Source organism: Seriola lalandi, unplaced genomic scaffold (genome assembly GCF_002814215.2).
Source record: "Seriola lalandi dorsalis isolate HSWRI2012SDOR001 ecotype SW California unplaced genomic scaffold, Sedor1 jcf7180002054660, whole genome shotgun sequence".
NCBI lineage: Eukaryota > Metazoa > Chordata > Actinopteri > Carangiformes > Carangidae > Seriola > Seriola lalandi.
Genome location: NW_019525213.1, coordinates 1100695 through 1118108, shown reverse-complemented (window position 1 = coordinate 1118108; position 17414 = coordinate 1100695). Strand labels below are relative to the sequence as shown.

General features: G+C 40.8%; 1 protein-coding gene across 2 annotated transcripts; it reads left to right on the top strand.

Annotated features, from left to right (window-relative positions):
* The first annotated feature begins 49 nt into the window (after positions 1 to 49).
* Positions 50 to 16812, top strand: gng2 (guanine nucleotide binding protein (G protein), gamma 2). Of its 2 annotated transcripts, XM_023420950.2 has the most exons (4): positions 50 to 275; positions 10108 to 10184; positions 14398 to 14516; positions 15719 to 16665. In XM_023420950.2, the coding sequence occupies exons 3-4, from the start codon at positions 14430 to 14432 to the stop codon at positions 15845 to 15847; spliced, it is 216 nt and encodes a 71-aa protein (XP_023276718.1). In that variant the 5' UTR covers positions 50 to 275; positions 10108 to 10184; positions 14398 to 14429; the 3' UTR covers positions 15848 to 16665. The 2 variants fall into 2 exon arrangements, with proteins under 2 accessions (XP_023276718.1, XP_087034009.1); XM_087177883.1 differs by lacking the exons at positions 50 to 275; positions 10108 to 10184 and having other exon boundaries at positions 14423 to 14516; positions 15719 to 16812.
* Positions 16813 to 17414: the final 602 nt, after the last annotated feature.

The window sequence follows — 17414 nt, the reverse complement described above, 5'->3', positions numbered from 1 at the left end:
GTAGTTTCTTGCAGCCTGAGCATTTGGCTAAAGGGTGGAGACTCAGAGCAGCAGTAAGGAGGGAGGCAGGGAGGATCTCAGCTGGAGCAGAGAGAGGGAGAGGCATACAGAGAGAGGAGTGTGCGCTGAGTGTGGATGTACTTGCCTGCCTTGCTGACTGACTGTGTGTGTGTTTGTGTGTAACAGAAAGAGGGGAAATCGTGTGGATACTACTCCACAGGACTGGATGCATTCGGCATCACGGGAGGAGAGCACACACACACAAACAAAAAAAGGTAGGACTGTTTATTTTTTTATTTCTATTTTTATCATTATTATTTTAAAGCTATTATTTATGTTTTTCTGTTTTGGTGGCATCTGGGTGCATTTCATCCAAGACTGGGTGTGTTCCAGAGGAGGAGGGGGGTTTTTCATATCCACGCTGTCATTTTGTCAGCGCTCAAGGGGCGAGATTGATGCCGCTGGCTGGTTTACATCATGGAATCCCCTCCTCCCACTAAAATCTCCAAAAACCGCCTCGCTCTGAGGTGAGCGGCTGCTTTATTTCTCTCACCTCCTTTCATACATGTGTGTATGTGAGGGGTATAAGAGAATGGACTCCCTTGCTCCTTCCTCTTCTTCCTCCCTCCTTCTTCCCTTAGGATTGGGCAGATCTTATAATGTGGAGCCAGAGGAATTAAGGGCATCTGTTTCAGAGGGATATTTGCACGAGCAGAGAGAATGAAAAAGAGACAGATGAAAAGGGGGGGATGTGGCATACAGAATGGGATGCTAAAGACAGAGACGGCAAAGGAAGGAGGGATCCCACAAGCCTCCTGTGTGTTTTTCCAGCCATTCTCAACCCTCTCGCCCTCCATACCGTGAGGCGAAAGCAGTCGACCACACACAAGCTCCATGTAGTGGTTGTATCAGGCAGATGGCTTGGAGAGAAGGAGGAGGAGGAGGAGGTGGGGGAGGAGAGGGGAGGTGTTTGGTGTTTTTATGTTGCTCATAGACAGATACCATCGCTAACAGTGGCATGCATTCGCAGGAAAACCGAGAAAACGAACACAGATGAGCTGTTTTTTCCCACTCTTAGCTCATAATGCGAAGGCATTGTCACGTACAACTCGCATTAAATTGTCCAATCGTGTGTGTGTGGTTGTGTGTCACACATCCAGGCCTGTTACAAATGCACGCAGCAAGTCAAAATTACGCAATTGCTTACGTCCAGGCGGCTCATACTGTACCTTGAAGCCAAGCTGCTCCAAGGCCACAGATTGTTTCACACACGTCGATGTTGAGACTATAAGAGAGGTTCACAGAACTGTCCACCGTTACTCAAGAAACATCAAAAACCTTGAACACAATGGAAAGCATTGAGCGTTCCAGATAGAAAGCAGAGAGGGAGAAAAGGGGGAGTGATGGTGGAGAATTTGGAAAAATGAGCAGCCATCTATGCTTTATTGACCACTTTGACCTCTCCACTCCCTTAAACCAAAGAAATCTCCTCCTTTCAGGCCAAAGTATGAGTAGTTCTCCACAAGGCTGGGCTTCACAAAGGCATCTTTCTGCGTGAAGTCATCTCAATATGAACTTGAAGCCGTAATGAACTTTAAAACGGACTGAATTGTGTCTCGGATGTTGAGTGCTTCCGAGGGAAGGTAACGTGAGGTAGAAGGATGTTACAGCACTGGAGGTTTGACCTTTGTATAGCTGCACCTGTTTGCTGCTAACAGTGTTGTTTTTGGTTTTAAAGCTTATTCAAGCGTGCTGTGGTTTGTCAACATAGAAGTGGCCAGAGCTGTTTGTAGAGCTTTGGAGAAATGTCAAATCAAGTGTTCAGTTCAGTCAGAATCCTTGAGGGTAAAATAATTCTGCTTTCAAGGCTGTAGTCTTTATCAAGTCAAATCTCAAGTAATTGAAGTGTCACAGAAGCCAGTTTTAAGTCTCAAGTCCTGACTTTTGTGACTCAGGCTGTTTTTAGGTCTTCAGGACCAAATGCTAGCCCAAATTTTGTCCAACCAACTCGCAGCAGTCTTCTGATCTCTGTATCAGCCATTTATCTGATCTGTATTTTGGTGTGTTGGTGTTTTTGGGCCAAGTCCAACCCAGTCTTAAGTCATGGCCGAAGTCCATGAGGGAAAAACATGACACTTGAATATTTTTACTTTCAAGTCTTTAGGGAGTCAAGTCTGACAGCTGTTGAATCGAAGTGAAGTCTCAAGGTGCTCTTGTTTTTGTGACTGAGGTCTGACTGAGGTCCCCCTCTCAGGTCTATCTCAGGTGTTTTATCTCTTTGGAAACCAGTACAAGTCAAGTCACAAGTCTGTTCCAGATAATTGTTAAGTCTTGAACATTTTTGTTGTCAAGTTTCTAGTCATTTCCTTAGAGACTCAGGTCCGAAATAAGTCAGGTCTCACAGAAATCAGTTCAGTTCAGTTTGTCAGTAAGTCTGAATGGCATCCAAGTCTCCAGTCAAGTCTCCAGTCAAGTCTCCAGTCTTGTCCAACAGAGTCTGAAGTAAAGTCTCAGGTCTTTGAGGGCAAAGAGTTTAGGTTCAAGTGTTCAGTTGCTACTTGTATCAAATAAAGTTTTGTAGGTCTAATTGCCGACCTTACTGACTTTCAACGGACAAATACTCTCTATTTGTTTCTGACAGTTAAGATGAAATCTATGGCATGCAGTATCCTCCCTAAAGAAGATACACTTTCATTACTTTTCAGCCAGTTAGAGCAAGTCAGGGTCTGAAACTCTCCAAGGAGCACACTCACACTCTCAGCAGAATCTAAACAAGCCCGGATGTTTGTAATATTGTTAACAGCCCAGGAGTCTGGCAGTGTTATTCTTGGCATGCTGATTGATTCCAGAGGAAAAGTATGTTTATGCCTCCTTACTCAAATGCAAAAATCCTGCTGATTCCTCACAGTTAAAGCACGGGGAAGAGAGCTTCATGTACACAAAAGATGCTGAAACTTTCATTTGTGACACAAGGCAGGAAGTTAACCTTTTAAATGTGTCGACCACACCGGCCACTTCCAAGTATGATTTCCAGAGTGGAAAAGAAGCTCCACACAATGGCTGGTTTCTTGCCTAAATGGCCAGGAAATTTAAGACAACTCTCTTAGTCAAAACCAAAATTCACCAGCATTACTTGGCTGGTGGCTGGTGTTAATTTTCCACCCTGGAAACACAAAAGCACATGTGGTTTTTTTTGTATGCTTCCAAAGCTCTCTGAGTGTCCCTGTGACAGCAATGTTATTCATTGTTTCGACCCCACTAACTACGCTGCTGTTACATAACACACATATCAAAGGTTTTAAGCACGAGTCTTTAAACGTTTGAGGAAAAGAAAACCACTTGGTCACTGCTTTAATCTAACAAAGAAGAAACATGCCGGGCCTTGATCGTTTGATTTAATAAACATAATAGACCACATTTGCACTCCCTGAAGCAATAAGCATCCTCCCCGCTGCCTCCTTGACTCCCAGGGGATGCATCATTTCCTGGGCCACTGCCTTCTCACTTCCCCCCTTCTGAGACCTAGATTAACCCTCAACACACACACACACACACACACACACACACATATATATATATACATACATGCTCATACACCACCACCTTTAAGATGGCAGGATTGGCAGTGCATGCTGGGGGTGGCACAGATGTCCGGGATAATCGAATGGTCACGGGTGGTGGTGGTCTGACTGAGAGGCAGCAGCACGAGATGAAACCAGATATAAACTGTCAGTAGCCCCTTTAAAATAAAATTAATAGATTGTATTAGTGTGAATACTGGATTTTATTTTGTTGTAGCTGCCAGAACCATCTCTTATTTAGTCACTAGTATTTTATTTTATTTATGTAGCATTTTATGAAAATACTGAAGATTTGAAACATAGTTTTCAGGTGCTTTATAATGGCCAGGGATTTCGTTTTTTCTAAAAGAAATCATGAATGAAACAAAACCACAAGCCTCCCTCCCACATACCGTATGGATCCAAACCACTGAGGTGCTTTTTATAGTTGAAAAAAAACTTGACTCTCAGTACTCTTACCATCATGCTGTAGATAGTCAATGTAAAGTGATAATATGATTTTCTTCTCAGGACTCTATTTGCACACATAAATTACATCTATCTCTACTGAAAAGAAATGAATTTGTTATAGTAGATACATTAAATTAACACTAATACAAGTTGGCAGAGACAGAACAAAATAGACAATTGATTGTGGACAGACATCTACAACTTCATATAAAAATAACATGATTACAAATGACAGATGCAAATCTAAAAATCATTTTAAAATGAAACAAGATGAAGTAAGAAGAGGAAGGCGATAAATAATCTATCTGTACTCCTTCTGTTGCTAGTGTACTGTTAATAATAAACATTATTATATTGTTTCAAGATCTTTTTAAGCATACAACTATGTCGGTGTTCCACAGCTCCAACAACTCTACAATACAGTGAAAAGTATACTTCAAAGTGCACATATGAGGGGTTAAGGGTGGAGTTTATTTTCATAATGTTTGTTTTTCTTATTTAATTTAGCATCTAGTCTTTTAACATGTTTTTAGTGTTATTAGTGAAATTGAAGAAAAGACTAGACCTCTAGGATACACTATTGTGGGAATAAACTGGACGTTGGAGGTGTTGTGATCCTGGTCCAGGTCTAGGCCTTGTCCTGCTCAAAGCCCCGTATGTTCAGAAATAGTGACGTTGAAGGAGGCTCAGCTGTCACACTCAGCGTCATCTCCCCAGACGATCACGGCCTGACAGCTCTGCTCTCTGTGTCCCATCTCTTTCTCTTTGTGTTTGTGTGCACAGAGATCGGTGTCCTTTCTGCTATTCAAGGGCAGGGCTCTGTGCTGTATTACATTCAATAGTCAATATCCTCTTGATCGTGTTCATTAATAACTCCGGAGGTCAGTTTTAAATTACTTCTCCTTGCTGCGGTCGCTGTAAAAGCCACTCTGGAAGAAGATACTACCGCCACATCTCCGTCTCTTTTATCTGCATGATAAACTTTATTCCTATTTCCAGCTTTTATTATTTTTTCTCATTCTGCGCAACCTCTCCTATCAGTTTACGACACTGTAAATCTTTGTTTGGCTGAGTGGGCCCTTCGCTGCCTCTTGTTTCACAGTGACATCGCAGAGTGTACCTCATTGTCCTATGACACACTGAGGATGGTACACTCACTCGGTCACACTGCGAGGGCTCTGATGACTGAACTGTCTGCACGGGTGTGAATGCTTTTGCATGCTCATGCTCCCCAGCCCTGTTGTCTTTTAAGAAATAATTTTTAAAAATGGCTCTGTGGTTCTGAAAATCCGCAGTGTGGTTCAGGATTAATTTTGTGTGTTTTGTAGTAAAACACAAAAAAGAAACAACTCACTCAGCACAGAAGAGGGCTGTGTCAGCTTTTACAGTTACAACTGGAACCGGGAGGTTTTTTGTGCGATAAACAAAGTTGCATCCCAGTTTTTCCTTGAGCATGACTTGCATCAGCCTTATTTAAAGGGTCAGTTCACTCAAATTACAAAAACATTTTCTCATTCACCTCTAGTTCTATCTGAACCCTGCAGATTTTTTTTCATTCATTGGAAGAACTGAGATAAAGACATGGCTCAAACATAACTTAGTAACCAGAACCAGACACAGCAGGCCAGTCGAGGTTTGGATTTCTTTTCTCAACTTGCTGGATTTTTGTAAATCAGTTTCTCACCACAACAAAACCACCAGTTAGAGATGGGAAACTTCTAATGTCTCCCGGACATCAAGGACACATTGTTAAAATATTAATTGTAATCTGCATCATATCAAGGATGAAAAGATAGACAAGTACAGCAACAGTAACTTGTGGGGACCGGGCCTAGCAAATGGTCAGTTGAACATCCATTCTCGTATACACAAGGCTTATGCGGCCCTTAAAACTTAGCCCCAGTTATCTCTGAGCAGTGGTCCCATCCTGCCTCCTCTCAGTCCCTGCAGACCCTTACAGGTTAATCACTGGCTCTCCAGGGTCCAGATGGCTGAGCCAGGGACAGATTTTTAATTACCACGCTCTGATTTCACACCCTGGGCATCACAGAGGACAGAACACTCCCTGCCAAGCCGCCTTAATTTCTCTCTTTGGATGGTGTAAAGGAAAAAAAGACAGGATAATAAGGTGTGCACTACAGAAAGAAAAAGGGGGAGGGAGAGCCGAGCCGAGAGTCAGCGTGTGTGGGAGTACGTGAGAGATCGTCACTCTCGACAGGCCAGGAATTATATTTTCCTCACCAGGATGTTTCCTGCGGCGCTTAATCACCCTTTAAGTCAGCGACACCCAGAGTCGAGCAGCAGCTATAATCACATCTGTGGAGGGCCTCGTCACGAACACAGACCCCCCGAAAAAACCCCGGAGGATGGGGTTCAAAACAGCTCCAAATGGCAGGGGAAGGATGGCGGAGGGGGTCAGATTGATTCGGTGGTGTTAGCAGCAGGACGGACCATGCTGGGGGTGTTTCAGTCCCATCAATGAACACCTGTCGGCAACAGAGGGAGGGATGGGAAGCAGAAGGCTGGAACACAGGAGAGAAATGGATCACCAGTCACATCCCATAATGCATCTTTCTTTTTTTCCCCTCAGTGCGGTTCACTTCAAGATCTTTCACCAGCATAAAGTAGAGAACAATATTGCAAAGCATTAACATGAAGAAGTGATTGCTTTCTTTGTTTTAACTCTCTCTCTCTCATCCCCTGATCTTGCTGCTGATCTTACTGTAACATAAATATGATGACACAAACAGTCCGTAAGGAAAATCAAATTGAGCAACTTCTTTTTCTTTTTTAGGAACTGTCGACTTTCTTGACTATTTACAGCATACAATAAACTGATGTAAGACTAGAGAAAAAACAGTGAAAGATGCAAGGCTGCAGTCAGGACTTGGATTTGATATCACACTGACACTTCAGTTTATGACTTTTCAAATATCATAATACAAATCCTCACTTTTCTACAGTGAAATGTGAAAACGGCAAAGAACTAAGGACCACTGATTTAATTTGAATAGCTATAAGATTTATGGATCACAGGACTACTTCTATGGGAAAGGTGTTGCTCGTAGTGATGATCCCACAAGTAATCACCTGACTCTGCAGTTCCCCTCAGCTCAGTGGAGTGTCTTAGTGTCTTTCAGCTCACTTTTTTGGTTTTACAGCACATAGCATTACTGTTTTGGTTCAATCATTTCTGTTAACTACCTGCCCAATATCAAACGGCATACAGACAAAGTTAGCAACTAGTCAATGAACATTAAGTAACACTTAGTAGCTAAAGAGACATATATTTTCCAGAGGGGTTGGATGGAGACTAAAAACAGAGCTATGAGGAGAGTGCATATTGGATTAACGTTCCTCAGGTGGCTGTAAACAACACTCCAAATGATTGATAATGTTATTTTGTGTCTGTGCGGTGTGTACCTAGGCAACCGTTTGCTATCAAGTATGCCACGTGAACTTGAAGACATTGTCTCCAGTGCCCCCAAGTGGCAATAAAACCAGTAAATGCACATTTAACTACAAACAACATCTTTGCCTGATTAATCATGGATTTTCAAATGCATGCTCTACACGTTCAGATTTTTAGATGTAGCTGGCAGCCATTGTTTTCCATTATTTTCTGTACAACATAACATCCATTAGGAAACTTTTGGAACTTGCCTGAGCTGTGTGATCCATCACAGTAAAAAATTTTGCGCTATAATTGCATCTTGATCAATGCAGATTGATTTAAACAATGCGCTGCATTATCTCCTAATGATAGTGTGCCTTTGATAAAAATGAATGCAAACTTGCTGTTCAAAGAGATGGATTACTCAGCTCAAGCAAGTTTCATGAGTGCACTAATGGATTTTTATAATGTATGGAAATGAATGGAAACCAATAGATGCCAGCAATGGTAGACAAAGTGCATCTACATTTCAAAAACACTGCATCATTGTCTGCAAAATTATCAACTGTAATGTTGGATAGATACTAAATGGGGCTGAAATGGTTCTTTAAACATTCAGCACAAACTGAACACAAATTCAGTGGAAGCACAGACTCTGCAAATGATAAAATCTTTGCCTTAACCTTCATATCCCCACCACTTCCAAACCGGCAGCACTCAACAGACAATTACATTTTTCCTGAGAAACTCCCTAATGTAAATGTGAGTCTGATGACAGATGAGCCGGATGTGTGAGACTGAGCACACACTCTGAGCAAATAAAACTTGCTCACAAGTTACAGGTAACGTGACTGTGGCTGTTTGTCATCTTCCCTGCCCTCAGCAATAATGGTGTCTAGTTGTAATTGAGTCATACATAGTTTTACATATTTTCTGTATAAAAGACTCCAGAAACAGTGTCGGTTTGGTAAAATGTAAAAGAACTGACACAGAAATATGTGACCAAAAAAAGAAGATTGTCCTTTTCCATTTGGAATTGGAAACATTTAATATTGTGTAGATGATTGATTAAAAAATGATATTATTTTCTTTTAAATCTAACTTTTTGCCATTTTAGACAGGAAAAGTTCTACTGTAGTTAGTTGTTTTTAGAGAACCTTTAACTGGACCTGCAACAATTTGTCAATTAATCAGTTAGTCATTAAGAAAATATCATATTTAAGACAGTAGATAGATCTTTTCTAATGAAAAACGGCAAGACAATCTTGCCCCACACTGAAGCACTCCAGCGAATACTTTAAGAATCACTGCGCTGATTAAATTATTGTACGTCTTGCATAACACAGTGTAACAGTGTAGATTAATGGCTCCAGTGAATCAGGACTGGTGACAGTGCACTGCAGTAAGAGCTCCTGTTCTCTCTCTTATTTGTTTTTTAAACTCTAAGCAGTTTCAGTGTCTCCAGAATACTCCGGCGCAGGGCTTTGGCCGCTGTTGGCGAGGTTTTGTTAATGGATGCCTCACTGTAACGTTGCTTTAACGTTGTGTGCTGCCATGATTTACGATGGGTGGAATTCCCTTCCTCTGCAGATCTGCTCATGCAGGGTAATTGGCCCATTTATCAGAAGCAGCAGAAAACCGAGCTGCAGAGTCACAGATGCATTAAGAACAAATCTGTTGGACCAGAGAAAGAGAGACGGAGGAGCAAATAGAAAGAAAGAAGAAGAGGAGAGGTGAAGAGGTCAGCACGGACAGAAGCTCAACTTGAAGCAATAGTTTTTTTGGGAAATACATGTATTCACTTTCTTGCCAAGAGCTGAGAAGATTGACACTGCTCTTGTGTGTTCATTCGCTCACACACACAACACATAATCTAATTTGTTTAATCCATACAAAAAACAAAGTATAAATATGGCAAGTTTTGGTTTCATGGGTGGTATGTGACGGACTATTTCCTGGCCAAGAGCAGTGACTTCCTCAAATAGTGTAGCACACTAGTCTTTATGTTAAGCTAAGCTAATCAGCTGCTGGCTGTAACTTCATATTTAGTGGACAGACATGAGAATGAAATTGATCTTCTCATGAAACTCAAATAAGCATATCTGCCAAAATCTACTATCATAATTTCACAACTAAAACCTAATTAAATATTTTTAGTTCTAACTATTACCAATAACTAAAAATAAAGTCATTTATCCTGGGCCAAAAAACATCACAGCTTGTTTTTTTACTTTGCTTTTTGTACGATTTTTAGAGATGCTGTTGTTACCTTTGGACAGAGCTAGGGTAGCTGTTTCTGCCTCCCTCCAGTCTTTGTGTTGACTGTACAGACATAAGAGTGATATCAATCTTCATATAAAACTTTTTTTTTTAAGTTAATTTCCCAAAAAAGTTGCACTATTCCGTTAAACCCATTAATTAATTTCCTTGGTTCCTTCTGTACTTTGTTGTTGTGTTTCTTCATCAGTCTAAGAACGAGTTGTGACATTCTGACATACAGTGATCAGAAGACAGAGGCTACACGCACACACACACACACACGCACACACACGCGCACACGCACACATAAGCCTCGGTGTAATTTATCTGGAATGCAGAAATGAAAGTGCACAGAGCTTCTGCCTCTGATCAGCCTCTAAATGTCACTGTCTTCTCTCTTTATCTCTTTCTCTCCGTCTGCAGAGAGCGCGGCGGACACAAACTGCTGACTGAACTGCAGGCAGACACTGGGGCAGAGTGCGGAGGAGTAAGCAGACAAGGTAAGTCAAGACAAGAGGAAAAAGCAATGCAGCACGATCAGAGAAGGCAGAGACCCAGCATGCGAATATCAGCCAGTTTCATAATATTACAGCACGAGAGGTCAGTTTTTGAATTAATGGCGACAGTTTCCGCAAAGTTGTCGACAGCTGACACAGTGAAGGCCGTGTCCATCTGAATGCATTATTTATCTGCGCCTGTTGAGATGTCACAGTTATCAGCATGTTGACACCATGTGCAACATCTCAGGATGGTATTTTGAGCAGCTGAGAGATAGGACGGAAGGAAGGAAGTACAAGAGGTTTTATGATAACAGAGGTGAGCTGCGGTAAAATTCTGTCCTGAAAGAAATGGAAAACCATCTTCTAAAGCTAAAACTACAGGCAACTATACACTGATTATCATTCAATTTAAACCCTTTTAGTTGCCTTCCAGGTACCAGCTATGCGCCACCCCTCCCTCTCTACATATGAAAATGTCAGGGTGGCATTTTCACACGCTCCACCGACAATAAACAGGAGCGTCGATGTAGTGACAGCTCTGCTAAATAGCTTATCTTTACATATTTCGCTTTTTTTTAAAACATGCACATCCAAGTTTTTATTTGTTTTTAAAATATAAGTGAACTGAAACACAAATACCACTGCTCCTGGCCAAGAAATAATCCAGCACATCACCTCCTGTACCACTGTCATTCAGACACAACAGAAATTTGAAAAGCACCTACTTTCATGTCAGTTTTCAGGGGGTTTTAGCCACACGGGCACCGTCTCCAGGGATGTTAGCATGCTAACATGCAAAACTAAGATGGTGTGCATGATAAACATAATACCTGCTAAACATCATCGTATTGGTATCAACATTGTGAGCATGTTAGTATGCTGACATTAGCATTTAGCTCAAAGCAAAGTCGCTAGCATAGCTGTGGACTCTTTCACTTTCAGCAGTGTCTTGAACTTATTTTATTATTAGTATTTTGATTATGAATCTTTGATTTTTTTAGCTGACATGATAAACTATTTTATGTAGTAAATGATCTCTCCAATGGCAGGATAGGTAACGAATGTGATGAGTGTTTGTATCCTTCTTATTCAAGACCCTTAAGGACGTGTGTCCATATAGCATTTTTTATCTTTATTTTAATTTTTTTTCCTAGCAGAAAGGCGGTGGCAGGGCACTGAGGAGCACCTTGTCCCAGCGCTTTGTCAAAAAAAAACTTTATGGACACATGCCCTAAGACACCACTTTCTTTTATGATGTTTACCTATATATACTTATATATTTCCATCATGTTTCCCTGTCAGTTTTGCACAAACTAGGCTATTGTCTCAGTGGCTGATTATTTTCTGTAAAAACTAAAGACCTACTTTTTCATAGACATCCCAGAAACCTTAAAGCGTGACATCTCTCCCTATCAATAGTCTGGTGATACGCTGGCCTGTTTTGACATCTCCCCTGAGTGTTGAAACAATATTCTGGCCTCAATATGAAACATGACTAATTTCTACTCAGAGTTGTCAATCATGCCCTTGTAGTAAGTCTCTGGCCTATTTTTATTTTGGTGAGGGACAAAACTGAGGTTTTCATTCAAGAATCACAAGATATTTGTGCAAAATTCTCCTCAAAGTTGTTTGAATTACATAATTTTAAACCTAAAACATAACATAAAATACACTGTCTGCTCTGTCTGCTGGAAAGTTGGCATATGGCTTCCACACAGGGAACCCAGATTATTGTTTTTTAACCCCACAAACATCAATACGCTGAACCCAGGAGCCTGTTGTGAGGAAATAATCCAAAAATCCCTACAGTTCGTGTAAACAAGATCTGCGTGTCCTTTCTTTGGTCTCTTTCTTTAGTATTTCCTCTGCTGTTGAAAGCAATACAAAAGAAATAGTAGAGAAATAATTTTCTTAGTAACATTTGGCCACTTGATTTTGTTGTAAAACTGTGTTACCTTACTTCATTCATAAGAAGAGGAATCCAACATTTAATTCCTTCAAGAACTGACCTCAATAACAACACAATGGATATTTTGACAACTAGCTCAGGTTGAATTAAAGCACTATAACCGTAAAAGGTGAAGCACTCCTCAGAGTTAGAACAGCCAGGATCCCTCAGCTGCACTGACTATAAAACCTGATGTTTATACTGCACTGTTAATACTGCACAGTCTGCTGCAGGTTGAGCTCGTAAATCCTCTTCAGATTGTCATTTGGTTTTGCACTGACATCGGTTCGAGATATTCCAGCTCAGTTCGGAGGATGTTTCAGCCTCTAAAAATGTGGGAATCAAGTAAATACTGTAAATTTTCACTTAAACGTCTGTCTTAAAATGGCAAGGAGAAATATACAAGTCTATCAACCCTCATACTCTGTGTAAAAACACTCTACATTACTTCAGTGTAACGTGGACAACTCCTTTATTGTGAACACTGACAACCTCAAACCTGAAGTCCTGAAGCTCTTTTGCTGCTTTTCTCTCTTAGGTTGAATGTTGTTGTTTATAATGAAACATGCATTGCGGGCTCGGGTCAGTGTGACAGCAGAGATTCCTGCAGCAGTTTACCGGCCTGATGAGCAGGTGTGCCTCCGTGGAGCATCAATATTCATGCTCAGCTCCTGCACCTCGCTGAGATCAGCCTCAACCCCACACTGAGTCGTACCACAGAGCATACAGACGGATGACGGATGGGGGGGGGAAGCAGGGAGGATTGATCACACACCAAGGATGATGCTGTTTGAGAACGCCCGCAGCTTGATCCATTTAATCAAAGAGGTTATAAAAGGCAGAGGAGCAACTGAGGACATGACACTAAAACCGTACCAAAATAGTCAGGTGACAAACGTAAGGAAAAGCAGACGCTTCTCTACCAGGAACAAGGCCTCACTGAAGGGACTGAATATGAAAATGAAGTAAATCGTATGTCGCCACATCTCAACCCAACTGAAAGCTTTTGGGAGCTTTTGGAGTGAAGTGTCAGACAATCATTACAACTGTGACTTTGGACAAACCAACCAAAACCACTGCCAGTTTCAAATGTTTGAACCTTCAAGCTGCTCTAATCGAGTGAATGTCACTCATACTGACCAATCGAGAGAGAATATCATCCGACTCTCTAGTTTCCCTCAGCTCTATGCAGCGTTTTAGCATCTTTCAGCTCTTTGTTTTGGTTTTCAGGCCTGCAGCTGTTTCAGTTCACAGTGCCATTTCTCATCAGCATAATTCAGCAACAGGCAGCGGTTTGCAGAAAGAAAAAAAAAATCACATAAGCCCACTGCTTGCTACTTGCGCAGCACCAAATAGCTGACATGCAAACTTTGCAGCTTTACCAAACACTTTCTCCTGAAGATGCAGTATTTAATTTGCTTCCCAAAGTGGTCCTGATGTTTTCTTTAGCAGCTTTCACAGTTAATTTGTGTTTATTTATTTTGATAATGTGATTATGTTTTGTCCATTGTGAAAGCATTAATCAGCCAGCCCAGTTAGAATTAGTGTACAGTGTGTCATTGGGACTATTTTTGTCCCAAACTGACAAGAGCCTTCACTGCCACCTCAATGGCTCCATCAAAACCAATCCTTAGAATAAACTGGGACTTAATGAGTCGTTCGCTGGTAAAGATTTTGAAAGTTAAAACCTTCTTTCAGAATAATAATAAAAAAACTGCTATTTTTTATAATGGATACTCTGGCTTTACTGAAGTTGACTTACTGGTTCTCAAACGTGTCAGATAAAGCACTGGGCTTTCTTTACATCTGCCGCCCAAGAGGTGACCTGACTAACAACCAAACAAACTACATCAGTCCATTGATTTATCGCCGTTCTCACGAGGCTGAGCACTGACATTGTGCCCTTGTGAAACCACCACAATCACTACAAAATAAGAGTTTTCATCTCTGAAACCAGTAACGTTACTTATCCGTTTATCTACTGTAAATATAGTGCTGGACAAAGCGCTGCCCCCTCACTCTCCTCCCACCTTCTCTGCCTCCCCCTCACTGTCATGGGCTGCCTAGCAACTGACACCATAAATAATATGCCTGTGTCTGTGGTCTGTGTGTGTGTGTTCACAGGCATGTGATAATAAACAGGGTATCTCTTACCAGCACTCCTCTTTGCGTGCCTGCTATATTATAGTGCTCGTCTTCATCAGTGACACACTGTGGGTGAACTACACTGTTTGGGATGTTTAAATCTCTCGCTCCTCTCTGCAGACAGAGCACAGGAGACCTGACTGATAGTGCCCATGGCGAGCAATAACACAGCCAGCATTGCACAAGCCAGGAAGCTGGTGGAGCAGCTGAAGATGGAGGCCAACATTGACAGGATAAAGGTGAGTTGACACGTTCATTTATTTATGAATTTATTTTTCTTGCACCATCCAGGAAGCCCTTGGTTTCCCTCCATGCAAATTTTAGATTACAATCAATTTGCATAGACTATAAACTTTACTCCAACACAGCAGGTAATCCATAACGATCAATACTTTGTCAAACTTATATTACTATTACATAATGAAGGTGGAAGCAATGTCTCGTTTTAAATATATTTGCTCGTGTTGTGGTGCTTGCAGGAAGCGCCAACAGTTTTTTACATTTTTCACAGCAGATATTTTCATGTGATCGCAGCAAAGCACTCTTACAACATTAATTACAACATCAACAGTGCAGTATATCTGTTACCCAAGACCAAGGTAATGTGCATTCTCACTTACTGGAGTGTCTTATTGGGACATTTGTTGGAACTGAGCCATTGTTAACGTTATTAATAACATCTGTGCTTTCCCTGTTAGGAGAAGTCAGAACATCTGATGTGAAGGAAAGTAGTTTGAGGCTTGAAAATCGGCTGAAAAGAGCAAATTTAGAAAGTAGAAGCTGTTTTGATTAATGTCTCACGTTACATATCTTAATGCTTACCTTTTATTGCTAACCTTGTTTGTGTTTGTCAGTATTAATAATGTAAAAGTATGCTATTTGCAGTAAAGGAGCTCAGTCTGAGTTCCAGATTTCTGAATCACTGACCACATTTCTGATTTGTTGTTGAGTAATTTAATGTGATTACATGGCTAATGACGTGACGTATGGTCCTTAAAAGCAGCACTGAGGCCCCAAATTACAACAAGACATTACTGAGAAGTCTGAGCTTCCTTAAGAAATTATTGATGTCACTTTGGTGATTTACTTTACACAAGATTAAAATGAAAATGATTAGTTAATACAGCTTTATGTACTTGTTAATACCTGGTGCTTTTTTTAAATCCACCTACCAGCTCCTTTAAAGCTCACGAAAAAACACTTTTTATGTTGTTTGTTTGTGGATCTGTTTCCGCCTGTTTCTAGTCTCTATGCTAAGCTAAGCTAACCTGCTGCTGGTTGTAGCTTCTTATTTTCCGTACAGACACGAGAGTGGTATCAATCTTCTCAGCAAACACAAACAAATAAATATATTTCCCAAGGTACTGTCCGTTAATGTCAGTGTATATTGACCTGTGTATATATATATTTGTGTGTGTATGTGTGTGTTTTTTAAATCCAGGTGTCGAAAGCAGCGGCAGACTTAATGTCATACTGCGAAGCCCATGCCAAAGAGGACCCTCTGTTATCGCCGGTGCCAGCGTCAGAGAACCCGTTCAGGGAGAAGAAGTTCTTCTGTGCCATCCTGTAAACCCGGCAATGCCCTTCAGCAGTCTGCTCAGTGTGGGACTTTGAACGCGGACGTTCAAAATACGTAGAAATCTTCTAGTAGGAGGGCACAGTGATTATTGCCCCCTTTGTCGACGGCACCTAAAGAGTGCAAAAATTAAAACCACAGAGTTAACATGTAACCATTAAAGGGGTTGTGATTGCTTTGTTGAGGGGTGTTGCAGCATGTTGAAGGGGTCTCTGCTTTTTAGATGACACAAAAGGGATGATGATGACGAGGAGGAGGAGGAGGAGGAGGAGGAGTATGATGATAACCCAGAGACGTGATGGACAACCAGTCAACCTAACAAGTATTCAGGTTGTGATGTGTACAAAACAAAAAATAGATAAAATGAGAATAAAAATATTTTGTGGTTCTTTTGGGACTTCCAAATGTTCTGTTAAATGGTTTGTGGGTGGATCGAGCTGCGTAGGACAGGAAACAAAAATACACCTTCCACTAGACACCACCTGATTATTGGAATGTTTTTTTTAAGTTGTTTATTTTATGTTTATTTGAACTTTACCTATCACCTAGATATCTTTCTATACCTGTATGTGATTACTGAAACTGTTCTGTTAACTTTTTTTTTTTACACCAACAGGTTATTGAGAGCTTTTTTAATGGGATGTTTGAAACATTCAATTCTGTGATTCTCTTTACAAATACCTTTCTGAAAATCAGTCTCTGTGTATCAACATCTATCTGGCAAATGTGATGCAGTTTGTCTCCTTCAGATACAAACCCTCTTTCTACTCTTTGTATAAAATGACTAGCAAGTAAACTGTGCTGTGCTGTGAGTTCTGAACGTTTGTGTTTGTATCATTAACTATTGCATGAAATGGACAAACGGTCGTCTCTCTTTCCTTTCGTGTGAAGATTGTATGAAACAGGGGCAGCCTCCATATGGAAGTGCCAAAAAAAATATTAAAACAAAAATGATTCAATGTGGACTCAACAAGGAACATCTCTCAAATATAAATAACACTGGTGACGGTTTTAAGCTTTGCATTGCAGGCTGGGAAAACACAGTTGCTGCAGCGCTTTCACAATCTTGAGAAACTATTTAGATGATTTGCTACTGAAGATTGTTGGTTTGGGATTAAAATATTGCATTAAATCTCTTTAAATTTGGGGAAAAAACATTTTGTATGTAAATGTATGACAGTATCATAAATATTCTATATCTAAGTGAAGCTGTATGAGGCTCAGGCTAAAAGAAATATAAAAACCTAGGACACATGTTTTCATGGTTGCATCGTTGCAAATGGAAATATAATTAGATATAAGATTCCTTGTAATTCACCCTGACATCCAGTTTTTGGCATCTTTGACAACTCTAGAGTTTCAAATAAAGTTGTCTGGCTTAGATTAGTGCTTAGTTGCACAATAGAAGTTTGTGAAAATGGATGGAGCAGAGAGCCTGGCAGTTAGAGAGGTTAAATCACTGACTGTACAGCACAGTTTTCTCTTCAGAGTGAGCACGGCTGTTCTGCTGCAGGAGACAATGCGCCCCCTACAGGTATTTCATCAAAATAAAGGCGAAAAT

What these genes read in the sequence shown, in the direction of transcription:
- gng2 (XM_087177883.1), top strand. Translation starts at nt 14,430, where the DNA reads ATGGCGAGCAATAACACAGCCAGCATTGCACAAGCCAGGAAGCTGGTG. An exon ending in CCAACATTGACAGGATAAAG is followed by an intron (nt 14,517 to 15,718) that starts GTGAGTTGACAC and finishes TTTTAAATCCAG; the next exon opens with GTGTCGAAAGCAGCGGCAGA.